The sequence below is a fragment of the Schistocerca serialis genome, chromosome 11 (assembly GCF_023864345.2).
Source record: "Schistocerca serialis cubense isolate TAMUIC-IGC-003099 chromosome 11, iqSchSeri2.2, whole genome shotgun sequence".
Classification (NCBI taxonomy): Eukaryota; Metazoa; Arthropoda; class Insecta; order Orthoptera; family Acrididae; genus Schistocerca; species Schistocerca serialis.
In genome coordinates this window covers 54,990,112-55,013,920 of record NC_064648.1, presented here as the reverse complement: position 1 = coordinate 55,013,920, position 23,809 = coordinate 54,990,112, and the positions used below count along the sequence as shown (strand labels likewise).

General features: G+C 44.1%; 1 protein-coding gene across 1 annotated transcript in view; it reads right to left on the bottom strand.

Moving 5' to 3' along the window:
* LOC126426429 (zinc finger protein 543-like) overlaps positions 1–23,809 on the bottom strand; it is a 172,156-nt gene that overhangs the window by 43,442 nt on the left and 104,905 nt on the right. The window contains exons 5-6 of the mRNA XM_050088347.1: positions 14,012–14,104; positions 12,852–12,944 (exon numbers count right to left, since the gene is read on the bottom strand). Of these exons, the coding sequence (XP_049944304.1) occupies positions 12,852–12,944; positions 14,012–14,104 (186 nt within the window). The remainder of the gene's footprint in view (positions 1–12,851; positions 12,945–14,011; positions 14,105–23,809) is intronic.

Sequence of the window (23,809 nt, the reverse complement as noted above, 5' to 3'; positions counted from 1 at the left end):
TAATTTACCGTCTAGTAAGGTCATCCGAAGACCAGTATCAGTTGCAAAGTGATTTAGAAAAGATTGCTCTATGGTGTGGCAGTTGGCACTAATTAACGAAAAGTGTGAGGTGATCCACATGAGTTCCAAAGGAAATCCGTTGGAATTCGATTACTCAATAAGCAGTACAATTCTCAAGGCTGTCAATTCAACTAAGTACCTGGGTGTTAAAATTACGAACAGCTTCAGTTGGAAAGACCACAAAGATAATATTGTAGGGAAGGCGAGCCAAAGGTTGCGTTTCATTGGCAGGAAACTTTGAAGATGCAACAAGTCCATTAAAAAGGCAGCTTACACTACACTCGTTCGTCCTCTGTTAGAAAATTGCTGTGCGATGTGGGATCCTTACCAGGTGGGATTGACGGAGGACATTGAAAGGGTGCAAAAAAAGGGAAGCTCGTTTTGTATTATGACGTAATAGGGGAGGGAGTGTGGCAGATATGATACGCGAGTTGGGATGGAAGTCATTAAAGCAAACACGTTTTTCGTTGCGGCGAGATCTATTTACGAAATTTCAGTCACCAACTCTCTCTTCCGAATGTGAAAAATATTTTGTTGAGCTCCCAACCTAAATAGGTAGGAATAATCATCAAAATAAAATAAGAGAAATCAGGGCTCGAACAGAAAGGTTTAGGCGTTTGTTTTTCTCGCACGCTGTTCGGGAGTGGAATGGTAGAGAGATAGTATGATTGTGGTTTGATGAACCCTCTGCCAAGCACTTAAATGTGAATTGCAGAGTAATCATGTAGATGTAGATATAGAAGAACTACAAACCCAAGTAGAAGTCTTTGACAGGGAAGTAGTTATTAAAATGGTTGCAGTCTGTAGAAAATAGTGTTTCAGCTACAGGTAAATTTGTTCCAAGAACAGTATTTAAAGGGTTTAAGGAAAGTAAAGAAGGAACAATCACCGAAGTTGAGGTTGGTATCAGAACTTGAGCATGAAGACTTGCCCTTTAATTTGGGGTAGTCACAGCATCAGTGAGACCTGATGGAAGAAAAGTTTCCATTTCCATTTTTGTAACAGTAACAAGCAAACAAACGCATCATGAGTACATAACTCATCAAGTGGGGAATATTGAAGGATTTTTTTCTTGTAAAACTCAGCAACTATTATTCACTGCAAAAGACAAAGGAAGATATGTACAGATGGAGGAAGCAAAGTTACAAAAATACCACCTAGAGAAAATCACAGTCTGTCAGAGTATGGTAATAAGATTGGGACAGGATTCCTGTGCAGTGAAATTGCTAATGGGACAAAGGAGGAAAGAGAATGAAATTAAAAAGTGGTCCAGCCAGAACTGTACTTTCAGCAGGTCGAGGCACATGGGTTGTACTCCAGCTTTGCCAAGATGGTAGTAGCAGTTAGTTGTTTCCAGAAGCAGAGGGGTACATCAGCAAAGAGGCTACAATGAAAGGTGAATGCTTTCTTATTAAATGGAACAGTGTGCAACATAATTGGGCCTACTTTCTGTCCGCACACCTCAATTTCAGGAAAAAGTCACTTGAGTACTTTCCAGCTGCATTTGTACTGGCCAGAGGAGCCCATGCAAGTGCTACGTCCATCAAATCTAACCAGCTTAAATCACACTCTAGGGCCATAACTAATGTAATCTATAAACACACTTCTGAACCAGCAGGAGTGATCAAGCTCCCTGAAACCTTATTACAGCACGTAAATTCACATTGTAAAAATCAGCACCAGAAAGAAACAACAGAGGCTATTGTCATACCAACCACCACAGCTGCACTTGCTCTCCTGAGCCTGGTGTTGTTCTGGTACATAAAAGAAAATAACATGACCCAGTCATAGTTCAGAGTCCACTGGCTTGGATAACCCAAGCATAAAAGCAGCAGAATGCACAGTGAATCGATTTATTTTCGCTTTTATGTGGGGAGTAGAGTTAGAAAAAACTGTGCAAGAAGCATAGTAAAGAAATTAGTTCCATGGTGTTTGAGTTAAGGTGCAGGGCAAGGTGTCCTATGGAATTGTGTAAGATTCAGTGAAAGGGTTAAGGTAACTAACTGTTAGAATAATACTTAAGAGGAGGAATAAGGGCAGAAATACTACTCACCAGTAACTCTAGTGTAATGTGTAGTATAGTTTGGTCAATCTGAGGTACAGAGTCTTGATAAAAAGAAGGTGAATGTAGCATATCGACCATAGTTGGTAAAAAAGAACAGAAGTGAGTTGAAACAGAGCCAGCTGCAGACAGGTAAGAGTGTTATGCATTGACAAAGCAAAACATGGCTAACTTGCCTTGCAAAGCAGATCCAGCTGGGCATAGTATAGCAACAGCCAATGCTGCAACATGCTAATGGAAAGACAGAAGCTTTTCATCAAACAAACGTAATCTGGAGCATAGAAGTACTCAGTGATTTGTATACTACATGATTCTTGGAATGCAGCATGGGGTCCACCATTCAAACACAAGACAGGGCAACCTGCCCTGAGTCACAAGCAAGGTGCCTGCTCACTCTTGACATAGCCTTCTGTGAATATGTGTCAGAGTTAGACATACAGCACGTCTCCGACAATAAAGGCTACTCTGCCAAAGCCATCTGCACACAGATTACTTTGATACAACACATCCAACACATGCTGCGAGCTCATATGCCACTTGCCATGCAGTACTAAGGCAGTCTGTTGTGACCTTACAGCAAAATAACAGTCCTCTCTTCTGAAGTCAAACGTGGTTGACCCTGCCCTGGACTTTGGGATACAGTTTGTCTCTATGTATTGTCGCCACATCCAAGAAAAAACAGAACAGTTCACACTAAACCATCAGGCCACATCAATTTTTGACTGTCCTGCTTCCTTTCTTTCTATGGCTCTCCACTGCAGAGTCTGGTAGACATTTTCTCTGTGTCAAACTGCATTGTCTGTAGCTGTGTACACAGCTATTGTGGATGTGGGGCTACCCAACAAACACTACCTCATTTCATACGTGCACTGACATCACTGACACAATTGTCACTTGACCAGAATGCCACCTTCCATGTAGAACACAATCGTAAGGGCATCTGGTTGACAGCTTGTAAGACTGTATCGTGAATTAAACACAGGACAGGGAAGTATTTGTTTGTTGCTTTAATTTTGAATACCAGTGTAGTTTTGGACATTTTGCATTCAGTTCTCAATTTGTGCGTGTAGTCTTCTTCATTTTCTCAGTTCTTCCTTATTAGCAAGCTAATCACGAATCGCTCTTTATGATGGAGGAGGACCAAAATGCCACTCAGCTTCTCTGTTTCCATATTGATCTCCATATGCTATTACCTTCAATTTAGAGCCCACATCATATGAAACCTCATTTTTTTCCATTAGGAAACTACTAAAGAAAATACTCTTCTATTACTGATAACACTAACCACTATCTGTTGAAGTTCACTGGCACTATAGACTGCAGTGACACATCAAAGGCTAGACTGTGTTCTGCGTTTGTGATGGCCGTACAGGAGGGGGACAGTGTTAGCAAGCTTGTGAAGCTCCGTAACTCTTGTTTTTCACATCAGTGCACTGCTGCTGCCAGTTGCATCCAATGTTGCCAGATAGACAGAGGTTTCCCACAGCATTGAATATATGGCCTGTTTTAAGCCTGGAAGGAATTTAAAATCAAACACTAGACATTTTTAGTATAAGTCACACACAAATGTTGTACAAAACTTTTTGAAGAAAAAATGTGTCATACCCCATAAAATATGTTATACTTTTGTTCTCTCTAAAATATAAAGTCAAATTGATGATATTTCCTTGTAAGTGACACTCTTTGCGTCTCAGTGACCTGCCTATCTCTCTCAACCTTCCTGTATCTATTACTAACTATTTTGATGAAGGAACTAATAATTTGAAAAGCTAGGGAAGTTCCTTATACTTTTGTGTGCATTTATTGTCAGTACTAGCGATTTAACCTCCCAAAGTTAAGTGAAGGGCAGCCATTTTGTTTGACAAATTTGTAGTTTTGAGCCATTCCAGAATGTAAGCTTGAGAGTAAAATATAATATTCTGAAACTTATGTTTGGCTTTGCATCAGGGTTTATCTGTAGAATCTATTTTCTTGTCTGCGGAGTAAAAAATATAAATAATTTCCAACATCTATTTTTTTAGAGAGTTACAAGTAGAAGTTACAATGAAATGAAGAATCTTTGTCTTCACATTACATACCTAATGAACTCATCAGTATGACACTTCCTGTGTGCTGATTTGAACTGTGTAGACCATGTTACAAAATACATTTGTTTGGCTATAGTGAGGCACTTTATGTTAAAATTCATCATATTTGCTGCCAGATATGGGACTAAAAATTCTGATTAAGTTGTGATATCCAAAGAAGAATTTATCACCAAGGATTCTTACTACACAGAAGGCAGGTCAGGAAGTTAAGTTTAATCAAAAGAATTTTTTTAAATGGTGCTGTAAAGCAAAGATTTTATGGGGGAATTATTTTGTGGATGAAACAATAAAAGTTTCATTTGCTGAATAAGTTACAGAGTAATGCATCTGTATATAAAGGCTGGAGCATTGCCACACATTATTAATACTAGCTTTCTGTTAAAGATGGTGGATAGTAAATGAGAGAGAGAGAGAGAGAGAGAGAGAGAGAGAGAGAGAGAGAGAGAGAGAGAGAGAGAGAGAGAACAACATGATGTCACAAGAGTTCAGAAGAAAGGAAAGAGAGCAACTTGGCAAATGTCTAGATTTTAAGTAAACATCAGCAAAAGCAGTGAAATGATCAGAATAGCTACATCCAGACAGCCCAACTTGGAAATATGCAGTAACAAACAAATTAATTGTTCCAGTGCAACAACTTCCATATTTAGGCAAACATTAACAACAGAAACTGAATAACAAGGTTTAAAAGGAAGGGAAGCTAACAGTTGAATTTTTTTACAACAGAGATTACAATCTGTCAAGCACCTGACAGATGGGATACTATGTTACTTGAAGGTCCAAAGACTAAAATGCACAGAGTTGTCCAAAAACACTACATAGTATTTTCAGCTCAAGGAGCTTATAAGCAATTTTAGGCAGACACAGAAATGGGGCACATAAAAAATACATTCATTCATTACACATTTTGTTGGTTTTGAATACACCTCAATGTATGTATGAAGGTATCATTATCTGGTGAATGCACTGAGAGAGAGACTGAGAAGAGCATTTTTCACAAGGTAAGGAGTTACAGGAATGTGTAGTTTACTGTTAATTCATGTGCACTATAAACTCATGTGTAGTGTAAAAACTAACTCCTAGACTTCACTCCACATTAAATAATGAAGTAGACTGACCATATAGCAAAAAGGAAAAAATGGATTGATGCTGACAGGCAACAAAAGTATGCAGAAGTTAATGGTATGATTCCTAATGTAGTGTCAGAAATTTAAAAGCAAATTTTATATTTAATATCTCACTGCTTCATTAAAAATTCACAATCTGCTGAATTGGGGATGTGTGTAAAATAGATCTCTCAAATCTGGAGATCTACAGACAGACTTTGTAGATACTTTTTCTCTGATTAATGAAGACAATATTCAAAGTGTTCATTCAGCACATGAACAAGTACAGGCTTCACAGGATGCTGCAGGGACATTTTATCATGCCATCATCACTAGTGAAATCCAACACATGAAACAGTTTCTGTTGCTGTGTTGTCATATAAATAATAGCTGATCCAAAGAAGAAAAACTCCTGTCTCACGAAAGTTGACAATTTGTTGAGATGGCTGTACTTCCATTTTTGAAAACAAGCATACATTATACAGTTCATGTTCAAAAATATTTGAAGTGGAATCTGACTGTGTTATTCTTTCCTGCATGGCATGGTAAAGTTTTCATGGATGTTATTGGTGGTACAATGAGGAGAGGAGGTGAAACCAGATGAAATACAGAAAATAGTATGTAGTTTTTATGAATTTGCACAAACACAGATTCAAGCAAAAGCCTTGTTTTATAGCACTGGAAGATGGTTTTTGGACAACTGACGGACATAACTTACATTCAGGTAAAACTTTTTGCTCATATTCAGAACTATTGATACTTTTTACCTTAAGCTATCGTAATATTGTTGTCACAACAACCCTGAAGCTTGAAAAATGAAACATCTTCTCATGACAGGATTCAACCCATCGAAGATGTGCTGGGTATTCAGAGGTGTAAAATGATTCTTGCAAGGATCAAATGCTGCGGATGAAGACAATTGCAACAGATGCTGGCAAGGATGGGCATGCTGGTCTGATAAATCCTGGATTGTTTGTCACTGCAGAAATTTTAAATGAGGGAGGTATAAAACAATTTCTATGGCATCTCTGAAAAAGCAGAAGCTATGGTAATTTTTTTTGAAGCCCATTTCAAAGGCTACTATTTATTCACACAATAGAGAAGTGAAAGCACTTTTTGTAAGAACTGAATAAATTTGAACATTAATAAATTAACAAATGATTATTTAAAAAGCAAAACATATTACTTATGTCAAGAATTGGGACCTATGTGTTGCAAGATGAATCTTCTTTTTAATAAGAAAATGTAATATAATGAAAGATTGAAAGACTTACGTATTTAAATCGTACAATTTATGTATAGTTTTAGTTTCTTAGAATACCAAAAAATTGCATAATGAATGACACTTTTTGTGCGAGCTGCATACAGAATCCATGGTGTCCCAAATGCCATTAGTTTTTCACCTTCATCTCCAAGATTTCAAGTTTTAGATACAATTATTTTATGCCTAATGTAACACATTCCTTATGTACTTGTATTTTAAAGGAAAGGTGTAATTCAAATAATTTTTGATTTAAACATAATTTTGAAAAATTCTCTCACGAGCTATCTTTAATTCCACACAGCCAACTGTATAATGAACAACCCAAAGGTCACATTTAAATATTATCAAAAAATGAGCATAGCTTCTAAAAGTAATTTTGTATGAAGAAAATGCAATGAAGAACTGACAGAACTTGGTAAATTAGTTAATAAATTTGTTTACTTCAGTCATTTCTACAATGAAGTAAACAAATTTATTAACTAATTTACCAAGTTCTGTCAGTTCTTCATTGCATTTTCTTCATACAAAATTACTTTTAGAAGCTATGCTCATTTTTTGATAATATTTAAATGTGACCTTTGGGTTGTTCATTACAATTACAATTACAGCAGTCTCCCAATGCTGGGATGACTTTTTCATTCTGTAACTGTAAAAGTCACTGTGTTTTAAGGTGAAGACCTTGTTAAGCAAGGTTCAGAGAGCATTTTCATCTGGAAAGGAAGTTCCTTGAAGCTTGTTCAATAGAGAGCAGGAAAGGAGAAAATCTGAGGGTGGTACACTGGGTAAATAAGGTGTGTGTGCAATGACTTCAAAACCCAACTCCTGTGAACTTTTTTTTTTGTCAGTATAGCAGATTGCAGGTGGGTGTTATCCTGGAGTAGTGTCTTCCTGGTCGTTGTTCATGTACTGTATCGGCAATATCTCAGTTCTTGACAGTAAATGTCAGCAGTAATAAGTTGTTACATCTAAAGGACGTAATTCATAGTAAACCACACAGGATGTACCGCATTATCTTTTGTGGATGCCTTTTGTTGCTGTTTTGTTTGGGCTCAACCATTCCTTTTTTTTCCTTATTTTAGCACAAAGCCACCATTTCTTATCAGCACAAGGATACAGGGCACTAAAGATTAGTGTTCTTTGCAAGCAACTCATGACAGGCAAGCAAGGATGTGCAAATGGCCACACATTTTTGTGATTTTGTTCCAGTGCATGTGGTATCTGTAGACCCTATTTTTGAACCATCCCCATTGCCCACAAATTTCAGGTCATGAAATGAACACAGTTCATTGAATTTGCCAGTTCTCAAGTACAATGACATGGATCATTGTGAATTAACACATTTAAATGATCATCAATCCCCAAAGATCAATAACTAATGGCACAACAATTCTCCTTAGAGTGACAAAACCAGTTTCTTGCCAAGCTCTGTCCAATGGCTTTACACACAAACAGGGTGCAAATGTTTCTGGCTGCCTCCACTGCTGTTACCCTCCTATATAACCCAAACAGATTAATATTTCAACAGTGCTATTTCTCCACTTAGCACTCCCCTTTCTCCACTCATGACAAAATGACAATATGTAGACTCAAATATATGTGAACTCAATTAGCAACAGCAAACTACAAATGAAAAATGACAACTAATAAATAAACCCAAAACAACTGGAATATCAACATGCAAAATGAAAGTGCTATCAACTTATGCACCAGCTTAATATTTAGAAAAATAATGAAAAAATATCATGCCATGTAAACAACAATTTCTTAACAGTAGTTGAAAAAATTGGGGGAAAAGTCACCATAGAAATTAGGACCATCAGACTCAGTCAGGAAGTGTATACTTGACCAGACATCAGTTTCATCAGATGAATGGTCAAATCAATCACAAAAATCATCTGGTTACAGAAGCAGGAAGTCTCCTTGTTGTTATCGTAACCATCTAATTACTAAAATATTGTGCTGACTTTACAGCATGACTGAAAGTGGAGAATGACTGAAGTGGAGAAAACTGATTGGCATCCCATTACAACCTTGATCTCCCTTTACTTGGGGAAAAACAGCATTATTGTTTGAAGAGAATTACATGTACAAGAACTGAATCTTAGCTTAGCAATAAAAAACTGGGTCATAGTAATAAATTATACCTTGGGAGGAAAACTGAATACAAAATGTGGAAACATCACATACAATGTCCCACAGGGCTCAGCTTTTGACTTATCCTGACCTACATAGATGTTGTGCTAAAACCATTGGAGGTGCCTTCAAAATCTGCAATGCTTGCAGATGACACAAGTACACTAATAACTGGCAAACACATTTATACTAGAAACAGCCAGGAGAATAATGGAACATGCTTGCAAATCCAAACGACTTACATATACAAGGAGATACGAGTGACAGGCACTGGATGAGGATCCACGAGTTAAGTTCTTGGGCATTCAGATCAATAAAAAATTAAGGAGGCACCTTCATGAGAATGAGTTAACCAAAAAGCTCATATCTCTCTGCCTTGCAATTAATGAATTGCCTCCAGAGTGTCAACTTGCAGAAATGCCTCCTAGCATGCTTTCACTCAGTACTATCCTATAGGATAATCTTACAGGGCATGGCAGCTATGAATAAATTAATATTTATCCTATACAAGCTTGTAGTAGGAATGTGATGCGGTGTTAGCAACTGAACACCTTGCATAAACCTCTTCACTGACCTATGGTATCTTGCACCGCCATGTCACTATGGAACTCACTATTGGTTTTTACATTAAATAACATAACTATTTTATTTGTTTCTAGTTGGCTGTCCCAGAAGATAATTCCAAAAACAAGTGAAAAATCCAAAAGAAGCCATCATAATTGCCTCTAGGTGAGTAACTCTGAGGGGACCAACTTTACAAGTTTACCAATTTGTTGACCCCATTTCAATTGAAATCAACACAGGTACCAACAAACTGTATGCAGTATGTTTCATTTAGTGTGTGACCAGTAATGTCTACTACTTTCAGTAGCAGGTCATTTCTGATTGCTTTACACCTTAAAAAATGAGTCCTCGAGGGATAAGACCTGGTAGCTGCAACATTAATAAGGGTAATGTGCCATGCAATATGGGACAGAAAGTTTGTTGGTAGTGATCACGATTTATTATTCAACTTACGAAATGTTATGAACAGTTTAGTGAGATTAACACTGAACTGAATCTGAAGAGCAGGTAATCCTGTAACAAACTGAAGAAAGTTGACAATATTAGGACTCTCATAGATGGACGAAAAACAGAAGGCATTAAAAATGATCAGAATTATAATTTTGCATCTGGATGGTGTACCAGTGCATTGGAACCTGCAGGAAAGAGTACTTCTGAACAGTAAGCTGCCTGATGGATTGATCAGCTATAAGGGGCTGCAGATCTGACCTTGAAATTTGCTTCATCTCACAGTACACTACCTTTCTTATTGGTGAGAGTTTGTGAAAGGCTCCACCTTCCTCTTCCAACAACTTTGGATGAACTGTGACGCTACATGGCAACAGCGGTGAGTTTCCTAAACTGGCATGCTTGCAAATGCATGGATCAAGTCTATCACCTGGGTGCTTAAATGTGTTGAAAAGAATTTCGATATTTGTGATCAGTAAATGACGAATCTGATCCTAAACACAGCTGTGAAAAGCACCTTAATGTTGTATGTGCACACACATAAATTGTAAGCAACTGGAAAATCATACGGTTCCTTTGTAAATAAAGGCTTTGCAGGCATGTATACAAGTAAAAATCTGATCCCCAATTCTGTACCCTTTTTTTATGACAGAGTTATAGCCTTGTGAAATCAGATGATTTTCAACATCCTGAGCAATGGCTTGTAAAGGTATAACTTCTTTTAGCAAAATATGGTAACCCTAATTTGTCTTGATGGGTTGCATTTATTGTCGTATGTTTCAGAATTGTTTTCACAAAATTAAATTTGCTTTCACCACTGTTACCTCTGCTGTGGCTAGAGATGTGGTGTGAACATTATTCATTTGTTCATTCTTTGTTTTACACATTGCATTCCATAAATGAAGATGTGGATGGAATTGGGATGAGTCAGGCTGCAAATCTGAGGGTAGAAGCTCCAACAGGAATTTACCTCTGAAGTATACTGACAACCAGCTGCTTGTGACTAGGGCTGATCTACTCACACTGCTCATAGATTATTTTGTATGTTTGTATGTATGTATGTATGTATGTATGTATGTATGTATGTACGTATATGTACATTAACTACTATGAAAAATATCACTGTTGCTCCTACTACATTAGTCAGCTACGTATTTTACCTACTACCTCCACATACATCAATAACCCACTATCCACCTAATGGCGCGTGGGGAAGGGTACCCCATAACCCTGCAAGTCATTTCCTTTCCCATTCCACTCACAAATACGAGAGAAAAAGGCTTTATATGTGCCTCCATATCAGCCCTGATTTCTCAAATTTATTCTTCATAATCCTCATGTGCAATATATGTTGGAAACAACAAAATTGTTCAGCAGTTAGCTTCAAATGGCAGTTCTCTAAATTTTCGCAATAGCTTTCCCTGAAACATCACCTTCCCTCTGGGAATTCTCATTTGAGTTCCTGAATGACCTCCGTAATACTTGTGTGTTGTTTGAACCTATCAGTAACACTTTAAGCAGCCTGCCATTGAACTGCTTCTCTAACAAAGAATTACTTTGCTATCTTGCTAGTGTGCTCCAAATTCTCATGCAATTACCCAATAAAATTCTCAATTCCACAATTAATATAGAATCTTGCTTGCCATGTGTCAGTATAAAAATGATCAGCCCTATTTTTCTGCATCATTCTTGAGCCCTAGCATTTTATGGTCCTGAGACCACGAAGACTGCATCTCACACTTCAGCTGACACAGCAAAGATGTTAACTGCACAACTGCATGTGCTACTCAAGATCACTGTTATGGTCACACATCCTATTCATAGATTTTCTCAGGTTTCTACCACTGTGTAATCTAAGTTACGTATTTTCAAAGTAACATGTGAGGGTACACGTCAGTGATTTCAGTGCCAATCACATGACATGGTTTTCCTGACCACACAATCAGCAACACATTGTTCTGCACACTTGCTATGGGAGCAGCACTCCATGCTGTGGACACTATCCCTGAACCTCTGGCCCTGTTGCCACGGAGGCATCTTGCTCAACCTGTGATCTCTTGGGTTGCATAGGAAGCCCAGTATAGCGTTTTGTATTTTCATGGTAAGTCGTCCCCAACTACAATCCAGCAATGGCATAATATGAGTCTCTGTGGCATTAAGTGTTGGCCTGCTAGCTGTCAATCAGTTACAATCCTTTACATACTCTCTGAGCTGTCCCTAGCATGATAGTTTGGTTCCTTGACCTGTACACTTGTATAATCACCACACATTTCAGTGTCTCAAGAAGCCAACATTTCAGTGCCTGAAGAATCCTTAATAACCACAGGAAGTTTGATTATGAACAATGACATGAAGACTGAGCCAGTACCCAATCTTGTGCAACTGTGTGTTGAATGTTTCCCAGTCTTTGTCTAGTTTTATTCCTGTGACATATTTATCAATGTGAGCATCCCTTTCCCTTAGCACAGTCATAAAGCATATTCAAAAAATTAATCTTCCTTTGTTAGATCTACCGGGACTCTAATGGTGAGGTCATACATGGCTTCATCTGTATACAATTATTCACCAAAAGCCATACACAGAGTTTTTCTATAGCTGAAAAATTTATAACTAATATTACAAGTACCACAGAAGCTGCCACAATATGTGCATGTCTTGGCCAAAGTATCAGGGCTGATCTACAACACACAAATTTTATCTCCTGCTTCAAAACCAAAACGTTTCTAGGACAAACTCAAGAATAACTATGGTTCACACTATCAGAAGTTATTGAAAGCAGGAATATTCCTCAACTAACCTATACTATTAGAACTTACACTTCATCTAAAAGTGTATTTTGTGACGATCACACACAGCCATTATACAATATAGTTGATATCAACAAGGGCTATGGAAAACAGGATTATGCCAGGCAGCAGTCCCCTTCCACTTCTATTTAGAACAGTCAGTACATAACAGGTGATATGAAAGTCAAGTGCAGGAGTACAAAAATGCTCTACAATTATGAACAGCAAGTTCCAGAAAACTGAAAATCTGTGACAATTCTGCAGCAATGCATCTTTTACTCTACACACTTAACAAAAGACTTATTGCCTGATTACAAGCAATACATCAGAGATGTAAATACTTACAATATTCTCAGTTACATTCATTTCCAAATTTAATTCAGGATCCTCCTTTATAAAATCAGTGGATGGAGATATTCCCAATGGATTTTTAACAGACTGAAAGAAGAAAACAATCTGTGAATTATAACTGCTTGCTAACTTCAGTGTGTAGGACATAGCTCTCAATGTTCCTTTCATATGAGTATCATCCAGCTTTACAGAGATTCTTATTGCTTGGAGAGAGTGAATGTCAGAATGCATCCAAATCAGTTCTAATGCCTCTGATTTTGCTATCAGCCATTGTGTAGTATTAATTTGGCGTATTTTCACTTTATATTCCTCTCACATAATCCACTGTGATTTTAGAGGCACTATGACCTGCTCTATCGGGTGGTCACACTAACATGTAAAAACCTGATATACATGTCTGGCAACATTTCAAAATTAAATTCAGATAATATAGGGATGCAAATAATCATCCAGCTGTAAACCCAAAAACTAAAGGATCTTTGGTCATTAATCAAATGAATATGGCATTCCACACATTATCAGCAAAATTAAGCAAATTTAATGCTATTTACACAGCTTCTTGGTCTTTCACCATGTATTTTCAGTGCCTCCTCTTTAGGAAAAAACGCAAATTTGTGTAAATTACTGGAGGAAAATCATAAGGAATTACATACAGCCAATGCAGGATTTCAGTAATGATGTAAATACTAGAAAAAATAATGACTGGGAACTCGAGAATATACACCCCACTCCCCCCCCCCCCCCCACCCCACATATCATAGTTCCACATCATCTGTTAGCGTGCTGCGACACAGAGACATGTAACAAAATTAACAGTTACTTCCAAGAGGAAGTCTTCCTTGCTCTCTGTTTACACCAGATATGTACTTAAGGCATTCAGTACATAGAATCATAATAAAAAAATTAATGCAAGGGTAATGATTAATAAAGGTATGCTTGTTACAAGTGCTGTTAAAATATAATTGGTAGTAACCTAGAAATAACCCATGTAACTAGAGTCAACTGGAAGACCACTAACATTCTTTAAAATAGCTGGTATCATAGGTTACAATTGTTCACCATCCTTGAAAATTTAGCTTGATTGCCCGATATTTGTGTCTTGACATTCTTACTACACTTCCTGCACAATACAGAGTGCTTGTGTGAAAACTTACATTATGCTCAGATCCATCAGCATCTTGTTGCAGTTCAAGATCCTGCTTTACCCACACAGGAGTGCTGTCAGTTTGTAATGGATCTTCAAGAAACTGAAAAAAGCAAAAACATGAAGTGATCAAGGCTTCTGGATCTAGTTGGCTCTCTCACACCCACAGAGAGGAGGGGGGGGGGGAGGGGGAGAGAGAGAGAGAGAGAGAGAGAGAGAGAGAGAGAGAGAGAGAGAGAGAGAGAGAGAGAGAGAGAGAGAGAGAGAGAGAGAGAGGTTGGTAGGTTGGTAGGTTTGTTCGGGGGATTAAAGGGACCAGACTGCTATGGTCATTGGTCCCTTGTCCCAAAACTTAAAAACAATTGCAAAGAATAAAAACGGACAATGGAAAAAAGACAGACAACACAGGATATGAGAAACTTAGACAAAGACTAGACAAGACGAACTAAAAGCACACTGAGTGTGACAGTGGTTGGCTGACCATAGAGAAAAGAGGAAAAGCCAACCACCGAGAACACATTAAAAATTCAGACTAAAAACATAGGCCAAAGGCCAGACTCGACACAAAATATAGGCAAACACTTAGATCATGTGATAAAAGCCCCCTGCCCAAATAAAACGCAAACCTAAGTCCGCCATGGCAGAGTCACCTGTTAAAAGGGCAGGGAGTGTATCAAGCAGCGCTAACATCTGCCTGAGCACAGCTAAAAGGCGACACTCCAACAAAATGTGGACCATAGACAAAACAGAGCCGCAGCCACATAGAGGGGGGTCCTCACAGTGCAATAAGCCGGCTGCTTAAGGCCTATGGAGGGACTGAGTCCTTCGGGCCCTGTGCCAATTCAAGCCAAAGGCAAGGGCAGGGCACACACCATGGGGGCGTATGCAGAGGGGCCTGGAAAGGAGGTGGGAGAGGAAAACCCCAAGCCCAGAGAGAAGCTCTCTGACACAGACAGTGATCGTACAACCCGACCGGGGCCGACATTCTGGGAGACGGACGACCGACTGCGGGAACAGGAGATGATAATTAGGATGCCCAGGCAAGCTAAAAACATGGGCAGCATAAGCGGCCAGTAAACGTTGGTGGTGGAGGGACACCTGCCTCCACAAGTAAACTGTTCACAGGGCTGGTCCGGAAAGCACCAGTGGCAAGGCGCAACCCGCTGCGAAGGATTGGGTCCAGCACCTGCAACGCAGAAGGGGATGCCAAACAATAAGCCACACTCCCATAATGCAGACGGGACTGGATTAATACCTGGTAGAGCCGTAAGAGGGTAGATCGGTCGGCACCCCAGCTGGTGTGGCTCAAGCATCGCAGAGCATTTAGATGCTGCCAACACATCTGTTTAAGATACCGAATATGAGGCAGCCAAGTGAACCGGGCATCAAAAACCACACCCAAAAACCAATGTGTCTCCACCACAGCAAGACGTTCGCCAGCAAGATAAAGCCACAGCCCCAGGTGAACAGTGTGTCACCGGCAGAAATGCATAATGCAGGTCTTGGCTGCTGAAAACTGGAAGCCATGCGCTACAGCCCAAGACTGCTCCTTGCAGATAGCGCCCTGAAGCTGACATTCAGCGGCTGCAATGCCAATAGAGCTATAGTAAAGGCAGAAGTCGTCAGCATACAAGGACGCTGAGACAGACGTTCCCACCGCCACGAGCCCGTTAATTGCTATTAAAAACAGGAAGACACTTAAAACAGATCCCTGTGGCACCCCGTTCTTCTGAACTCGGGCGGAACTATGGGAGGCTGCGACTTGCACGCGGAAGGTTCGATGCGACAGAAAATTTTGGATGAAAAATCGGCAGTGGACCCCGAAGACCCCATCCATGAAGCATAGAAAGGATGTGATGACGCCATGTCGTATCGTACGCCTTCCGCATGTCGAAACAGACAGCGACCAGGTGCTGACGGCAGGTAAAGGCAATACGGATGGCTGACTCCAGGCTCACCAGATTGTCGGTGGCGGAGCGGCCTATCGAAACCCACCCTGAGACGGAGCCAGAAGGCCCCGAGACTCCAGAACCCAATTCAACGGCCGGCTTACCATCCGTTCAAGCAACTTGTAAAGAACGTTGGTGAGGCTAATGGGACGGTAGTTGTCCACCTCCAAAGGGTTCTTGCCAGGTTTCAAAACGGAGATAACAATACTTTCCCGCCATTATGACGAAAACTCACCCTCGACCCAAATACGGTTGTAAAGGTCGAGGAGGCGTCGCTGGCAGTCCACTGAAAGGTGTTTCAGCATCTGACAGTGGATGCGATCTGGCCCAGGAGCGGTATCAGGGCAAGCAGCGAGGGCACTGTGAAATTCCAACTCACTGAATGGAACACTGTAGGATTCAGGATGGTGGGTGCGAAATGAAAGGCTCCGACATTCTATCCGCCCTTTAATGGAGCGGAAGGCCAGTGAGTAATTCGAAGAAGTAGAACTCAGAGCAATTACGTCGGAGTCAGTACAAACTGCTCTATTCAGTGAGAGTGCAGGGACGCTGACAGGGGTCTGATAGCAATAGAGGCGTCGAATCTTGGCCCAGACCTGCGATGGAGTGACATGGAGGCCAATTGTGGACACATGCCGCTCCCAGGACTCCTGCTTGCGTTGGCAGATAAGGCGGTGGGCTCGTGCACACAGCCATTTGAAGGCGATTAGGTGTTCTATGGAGGGATGTTGCTTGTGCCACTGGAGCGCCCACCGGCGATCTTTAATCGCTTCAGCGATGTCAGGCGACCACCAAGGCACAGTCCTCTGCCAAGGGGACCCGGAAGAACAGGGAATGGCAGATTCTGCAGCAGTAACGATGCTGGTGGAGGAAAACAAGTCCCAGTAAGCCTTATTCATAGCCCATCTGCAAGGGCGCCCAGAAGAGTGACTCTGTGGCAGTGACATAAAGATCGGAAAGTGATCACTACCACAGAGGTCGTCATGTACACTCCATTGGACAGAAGGTAAGAGGCCAGGGCTGAAGATTGAAAGGTCAATGGCGGAGTATGTGCCATGCGCCACACTGAAATGTGTTAAGGCACCATCATTTAAAAGGGAGAGATCGAGCTGTGCCAATACATTCTCAACGATGGCAACTCGACCTGTTGCCACTGACCCACCCCACAGAGGGTTATGGGCGTTGACGTCGCCCAGTAACAAGAAAGGTGGCGGCAATTGGGCGATCAGTGCAGCCAGGACATGCTGTAGGACATCACCATCTGGTGGAAGATACAGACTGCAGACAATAACAGCCTGTGGCGTCCACACTCGAACAGCGAAAGCCTCTAAAGGTGTTTGTAGAGGGACAGACTTGCTGTGAAGAGAGTGAAGGACATAGATGCAGACGGCACCAAACACTCTTTCATAAGCTGCCCAGTTCTTATAACAACCCCGACAGCCACGGAGGGAGGGGGTTCACATCGCTGGAAACCAAGTTTCCTGAAGAGCAATGCAAAAGAAAGGGTGAAGGCTGATAAGTTGTCGGAGCTCAGCTAGATGATGGAATAAACCATTGCAGTTCCACTGGGAGGATGATATTGTCCATGACTCAGAAATGCGTGAAGGGACTGGGAAGGCATATTACGCCACTGGGTCACCTGCTGCCTCCGATTGAGCACCTGTGCCAGTGCTATCAATGGTGTCTGAGGGACCGGCGAAATCGAGGTCCTCAGCAGACCCCAGAATCTCCACCTCGTCCTCAGATGCAAAAATGGCTCTGAGCACTATGGGACTTAACTGCTGAGGTCATCAGTCCCCTAGAGCTTAGAGCTACTTAAACCTAACTAACCTGAAGGACATCACACACATCCACGCCCGAAGCAGGATTCGAACCTGCGACCGTAGCGGTCGCGCGGTTCCAGACTGTAGCGCCTAGAACCGCTCGGCCACTCCGGCCGGCTCCTCAGACGCAGAGCTGGAAGGTTGTGGTGGGGTGGGTGCCACCACGAATTCCTTAGTTTTAGAGCTCTTCTTCTTGGATTTCTGATGCTGCTCCTTGGGTTTCACTGGCTGGGAGGGCTTCACCGATTCAGTCTCTGTGACGGAGGAGGATCACAAAGCCCTACGACCAGATGATTGTGGGTACTTACGCCACTGTCGGTCGTCAGCCTTCCCGCTTGTGGAAACCTGGGAAGGGAGGGACCCAAGGGACCACTTGTGAGTGTGAGAAGCCAAAGAAGTTGGACACTTCTCCGGCTTAGAAGCGGGTTGGTTGGTTGGTTTAAGGATCAAAGGCACCGAACTGCAGAGGTCATCGGACCCTTTTTCCAAAATACTAAAAATACCCACAGAGAATAAAAAAATGTTCAACGGAATAGGAGACAGACGACACAGAACAAAAGAAACATAGACAAGGACCAGACAAAACGAAATAGAATCACACTGAGTGTGACGGTGGTTGGCCGACCATAGGAACAAAAAAAATGGAAAAGCTAACCACCGAAAACACATTAAAAACTTAGTTTAAAACCGTAGGCCAAAGGCCAGAATCAACACAAAACAATAAAATAAAACAGAAACACTCAGATTAAAGAATAAAAACTCCCTGCCCTAATAAAACGTACAACTAAGGCAGCCATAACAGGGTCATCAGATAAAACGGCAGGGAGCGTATCAGGCAGCGCAAATGTCTGCCTGACCACAGCTAAAAGGGGGCAGGCCAACAGAATGTGGGCCACTGTCAAAGCCGCCCCGCAGCGACAGACAGGAGGGTCCTCCCGGCGCAGTAAATAACTGTGTGTTAGCCGGGAGTGGCCAATGCGGAGCCGACAAAGGACGACTGAGTCCCTGCGGTTGGCTTGCATGGATGACCGCCACACAGTCGTCGTCTCCTTAATGGCACGGAGTTTATTGGGTGTGATCCGATCGCTCCATTCAGCGTCCCAAAGCGCAAAAACTTTTCGGCGGAGGACTTCCCGCAAATCAGTCTCTGGGAGGCCAACATCCAGAGATGGTTTACACGTGGCCTCTTTCGCCAGGCAGTCAACATGTTTATTGGCCGGGATACCGACATGACCGGGGGTCCACACAAAGACCACAGAGCGGCCGCAACGCGCAAGAGTATGCAGGGACTCATGGATAGCCATCACCAGACGAGAACGAGGAAAACACTGGTCGAGAGCTCGTAAACCGCTCAGGGAATCGCTACAGATCACGAAGGACTCGCCTGAGCAGGAGCGGATATACGCTAGGGCTCGAAAGATGGCGACCAGCTCAGCAGTGTAAAGGCTGCAGCCAGCTGCCAAGGACCGTTGTTCGGAATGGTCCCCTAGAGTTAGCGCATACCCGACACGACCAGCAACCATCGAACCGTCGGTGTAAACAAGTCCAGAGCCCTGATACGTGGCAAGGACGGAATAAAAGCGGCGGCGGAAGGCCTCTGGAGGGACCGAGTCCTTTGAGCCCTGTGCCAAGTCGAGCCGAAGGCAAGGGCGAGGAACACACCACGGGGGTGTACGCAGAGGCGCCTGGAAAGGAGGTGGAACAGGGAAAAACCCAAGCCCGCAGAGGAGCTCCTTGACGCGTACGGCGATCGGACAACCCGACCGGGGGCGACGGTCCGGCAGATGGACGACCGACTGCGGGAACAGGACACGGTAATTTGGATGCCCGGGCAAACTAAAAACATGGGCAGCATAAGCAGCCAGTAATTGTTGGCGTCGTACCCGCAGTGGAGGGACACCTGCCTCCACAAGGATGCAGTCCACAGGGCTGCTGCTGAAGGCACCAGTGGCAAGTCGGATCCCGCTGTGCAGTATTGGGTCCAGCACCCACAACGCAGAGGGGCATGCTGAGCCATAAGCCAGGCTCCCATAATCCAGACGGGATTGGATTAACGCCTGGTAGAGCCGCAACAGGGTAAATCGGTCGGCGCCCCAGCGGGTGTGGCTCAAGCATCTCAGAGCGTTTAGATGCCGCCAACACGCCTGTTTAAGCTGCCGGATATGAGGCAGCCAAGTCAACCGGGCATCGAAAACCACCCCCAAAAACCTGTGTGATTCCACCACTGAAAGAAGTTCGCCGGCAAGATAAAGCCGCGGCTCCGGGTGGACAGTGCGTCGCCGGCAGAAATGCATTACACAGGTCTTGGCTGCCGAAAACTGGAACCCATGAGCTACAGCCCAAGACTGCGCCTTGCGGATAGCACCCTGTAGCTGACGTTCAACAGCTGCAATGCCAGTAGAGCTGTAATAAAAGCAGAAGTCGTCAGCATACAGGGAAGCAGAGACAGAATTTCCCACGGCCGCAGCGAGCCCGTTAATGGCTATTAAAAACAGGCACACACTTAAAACAGAACCCTGTGGCACACCGTTCTCCTGGACGTAGGTGGAACTATATGAGGCTGCGACTTGCACGCGGAAGGTACGATACGACAGAAAATTTCTGATAAAGATCGGCAGAGGGCCCTGAAGACCCCATCCATGAAGCGTAGAAAGGATGTGATCACGCCATGTTGTATCGTACGCCTTCCACATGTCGAAAAAGACAGCGACCAGGTGCTACCGGCGGGCAAAGGCAGTACGGATGGCCGACTCCAGGCTCACCAGATTGTCGGCGGCGGAGCGGCCTTTACGGAACCCACCCTGAGATGGAGCCAGAAGGCCCCGAGACTCCAGTACCCAAGTCAAGCGCCGGCTCACCATCCATTCGAGAAGCTTGCAAAGAACGTTGGTGAGGCTAATGGGGCGGTAGCTGTCCACCGCCAAAGGGTTCTTGCCTGGTTTCAGAATGGGGATAACGATACTTGCCCGCCACTGCGACGGAAACTCACCTTCGACCCAAATACGGTTGTAAAGGTCGAGGAGCCGCCGCTGGCAGTCCACTGAAAGGTGTTTCAGCATCTGGCAGTGGATGCTATCTGGTCCAGGAGCGGTATCAGGACAAGCAGCAAGGGCACTGCGGAATTACCACTCACTGAATGGAACATTGTACGATTCTGGTTGGTTGGTGCAAAACGAAAGGCTCCGACGTTCCATCCGCTCTTTAATGGAGCGGAAGGCCTTAGGGTAATTTGCAGAAGCAGAACTCATAGCAAAATGCTCTGCTAAGTGGTTTGCAATGACGTCGGAGTCAGTACAAACTGCTCCATTCAGTGAGAGCGCAGGGACGCTGACAGGTGGCCGATAGCCGTAGACGCGTCGAATCTTGGCCCAGACCTGCGATGGAGTGGCATGGAGGCCAATGGTGGACACGTACCGCTCCCAGCACTCCTGCTTGCTTTGGCGGATAAGGCGGCGGGCCCGCGCACGCAGCCGTTTGAAGGTGATCAGGTGTTCAATGCAGGGATGTCGCTTGTGACGCTGTAGCGCCCGCCAGCGATCTGTAATCGCTGCAGCGATCTCAGGCGACCACCAAGGCACAGTCCGCCGCCGAGGGGACCCAGAGGAGCGGGGAATGGCAGATTCGGCGGCAGTAACGATGCCGGTGGTGACCGATTAAACCACCGCATCAATGTCGTCATTAGAGAGAGGCTCAAGAGCGGCAGTGGAGGAGAACAAATCCCAGTCAGCCTTATTCATAGCCCATCTGCTAGGGCGCCCAGAAGAGTGACGCTGTGGTAGTGACAGAAAGATCGGAAAGTGGTCACTACCACACAGATCGTCATGCACACTCCATTGGACAGACGGTAAGAGGCTAGGGCTACAGATTGAAAGGTCAATGGCGGAGTATGTGCCATGCGCCACACTGAAGTGTGTGAAGGCACCATCATTTAAAATCGAGAGATCGAGCTGCGACAATAAATGCTCAACGATGGCGCCTCGACCTGTTGCCACTGACCCACCCCACAGAGGGTTATGGGCGTTGAAGTCGCCCAATAGCAAGAAAGGTGGCGGCAATTGGGCTATGCTGCGAGACATCACCATCCGGCGGAAGGTAAAGACTGCAGACGGTAACAGCCTGTGGCGTCCACACTAACAACGACAGCCTCTAAAGGTGTTTGGAGAGGGACAGACTCGCTGTGCAGAGTGTGAAGGACATAGAGGCAGACGCCACCCGACACCCTTTCATATGCTGCCCAGTTCTTATAATAACCCCGATAGCCACGGAGGGCGGGGGTTCGCATTGCTGGAAGCCAAGTTTCCTGAAGAGCAATGCAGAAGAAAGGACGAAGGCTGATAAGTTGTTGGAGCTCAGCTAGATGGTGGAAAAAACCGCCGCAGTTCCACTGGAGGATGATATTGTCCATGGCTGAGAAAGGCGTGAAAGGACTGGGAAGGCAATTTACGCCGCTTGTTCACCCACTGCCACCGATTCAGTACCCATACGAGAGGCATCCATGGCGTCTGAGGGACCAGCGAGATCAAGGTCCTCAGCAGACGCCAGAATCTCGACTTCATCCGCAGACGCAGAGCGCGAAAAGTGCGGTGGGGTTGGTGCCACCGCAAGTTCTTTGGCCTTAGAGGTCTTTCTCTTGGACTTCTCTCGCTTAACCTTCGGTTTCACCGGCTGGGAAGGCTTCACCGATTCAGTCTCCGGGACAGAGGAGGATCGTGAAGCCCTACGCCCGGCCGCTGGTGAGGACTTATGCCACTGGCGGCCGTCATCCTTCCCGCTGGTGGAACCATGGGAAGGGAGGGTCCCAAGGGAACTCTTATGGGCGAGAGTAGCCGAGGAAGTTAGACGCTTCTCCGGCTGAGAAGCGGGGACGGACGTCCCCGACGGGTGGGAGGAGGTTGCTCCTGAGGCAGGTGGTGCAGGAGCAACTGGTTGGGTAGAGCCCCCCACGGGCAAGGGGGCAGGAGGAGTCTTACTGCTGATCGAGCTGGCTGGAATTCGCGAAACTGATGGGGCTAGCACAGTTGTTGTAGCAGCTGCATAAGAAGATGTCATTCTCACGGGATGGAGTCTGTCATATTTCCTTTTGGCCTCAGTATAGGTCAGCCGGTCCAGGGTCTTATAGTCCATGATTTTGCGCTCTTTCTGGAACACTCTGCAGTCTGGCGAGCAAGGTGAATGGTGCTCCCCGCAGTTGATGCAGATGGGAGGCGGGGCACATGGAGTATCGGGATGAGATGGGCGTCCGCAATCTCGACATGTGAGGCTGGAAGCGCAGCGAGAAGACATGTGGCTGAACTTCCAGCACTTAAATCACTGCATCGGGGGAGGGCTATAGGGCTTGGCGTCACATCGATAGACCATCACCTTGACCTTCTCCGGTAGTGTATCACCCTCAAAAGCCAAGATAAAGGCACCGGTTGCTACCCGATTGTCCCTCGGACCCCAATGAACGTGCCGGATGAAATGGACACCTCGATGCTCTACGTTGGCGCGCAGCTCGTCATCAGAGTGCAAAAGTAGGTCCCTATGGAAAATAATACCCTGGAACATATTTAAACTCTTATGTGATGTGATGGTAACGTTAACATCCCCCAACTTGTCACAAGCAAGTAACCTGCGTGACTGGGCAGAGGATGCCGTTCTTATCAAATCTGATCCAAAGAGCATTTTGGACAAGCCCTCCACCTCCCCAAACTTTTCCTCTACATGATCTACAAAGAACTGAGGTTTCACGGATACAAAGGATTCCCCATCAGCTCTGGTACAGGCGAGATACCTGGACGAATACGTCTCACTTTCATTCATTGCCTTTTGATCCTCCCATGGTGTGGCCAGGGAGGGGAACGATTTGGGGTCATAAACGTTAGCTTTAAAATGAGCCCTCAAACACTTAGAGACTGCTGGTGGCTGGCCACCAGCAAGAGAAAATGTACCATGCTTCATTGTGTGTCATCCACCCTGATGCCACCTACTCCGACCAAGGGCCCTCTCCCCATGGGCGCCACCCAGCCACAACAAGGCCACCTGGCAGGATGGCCA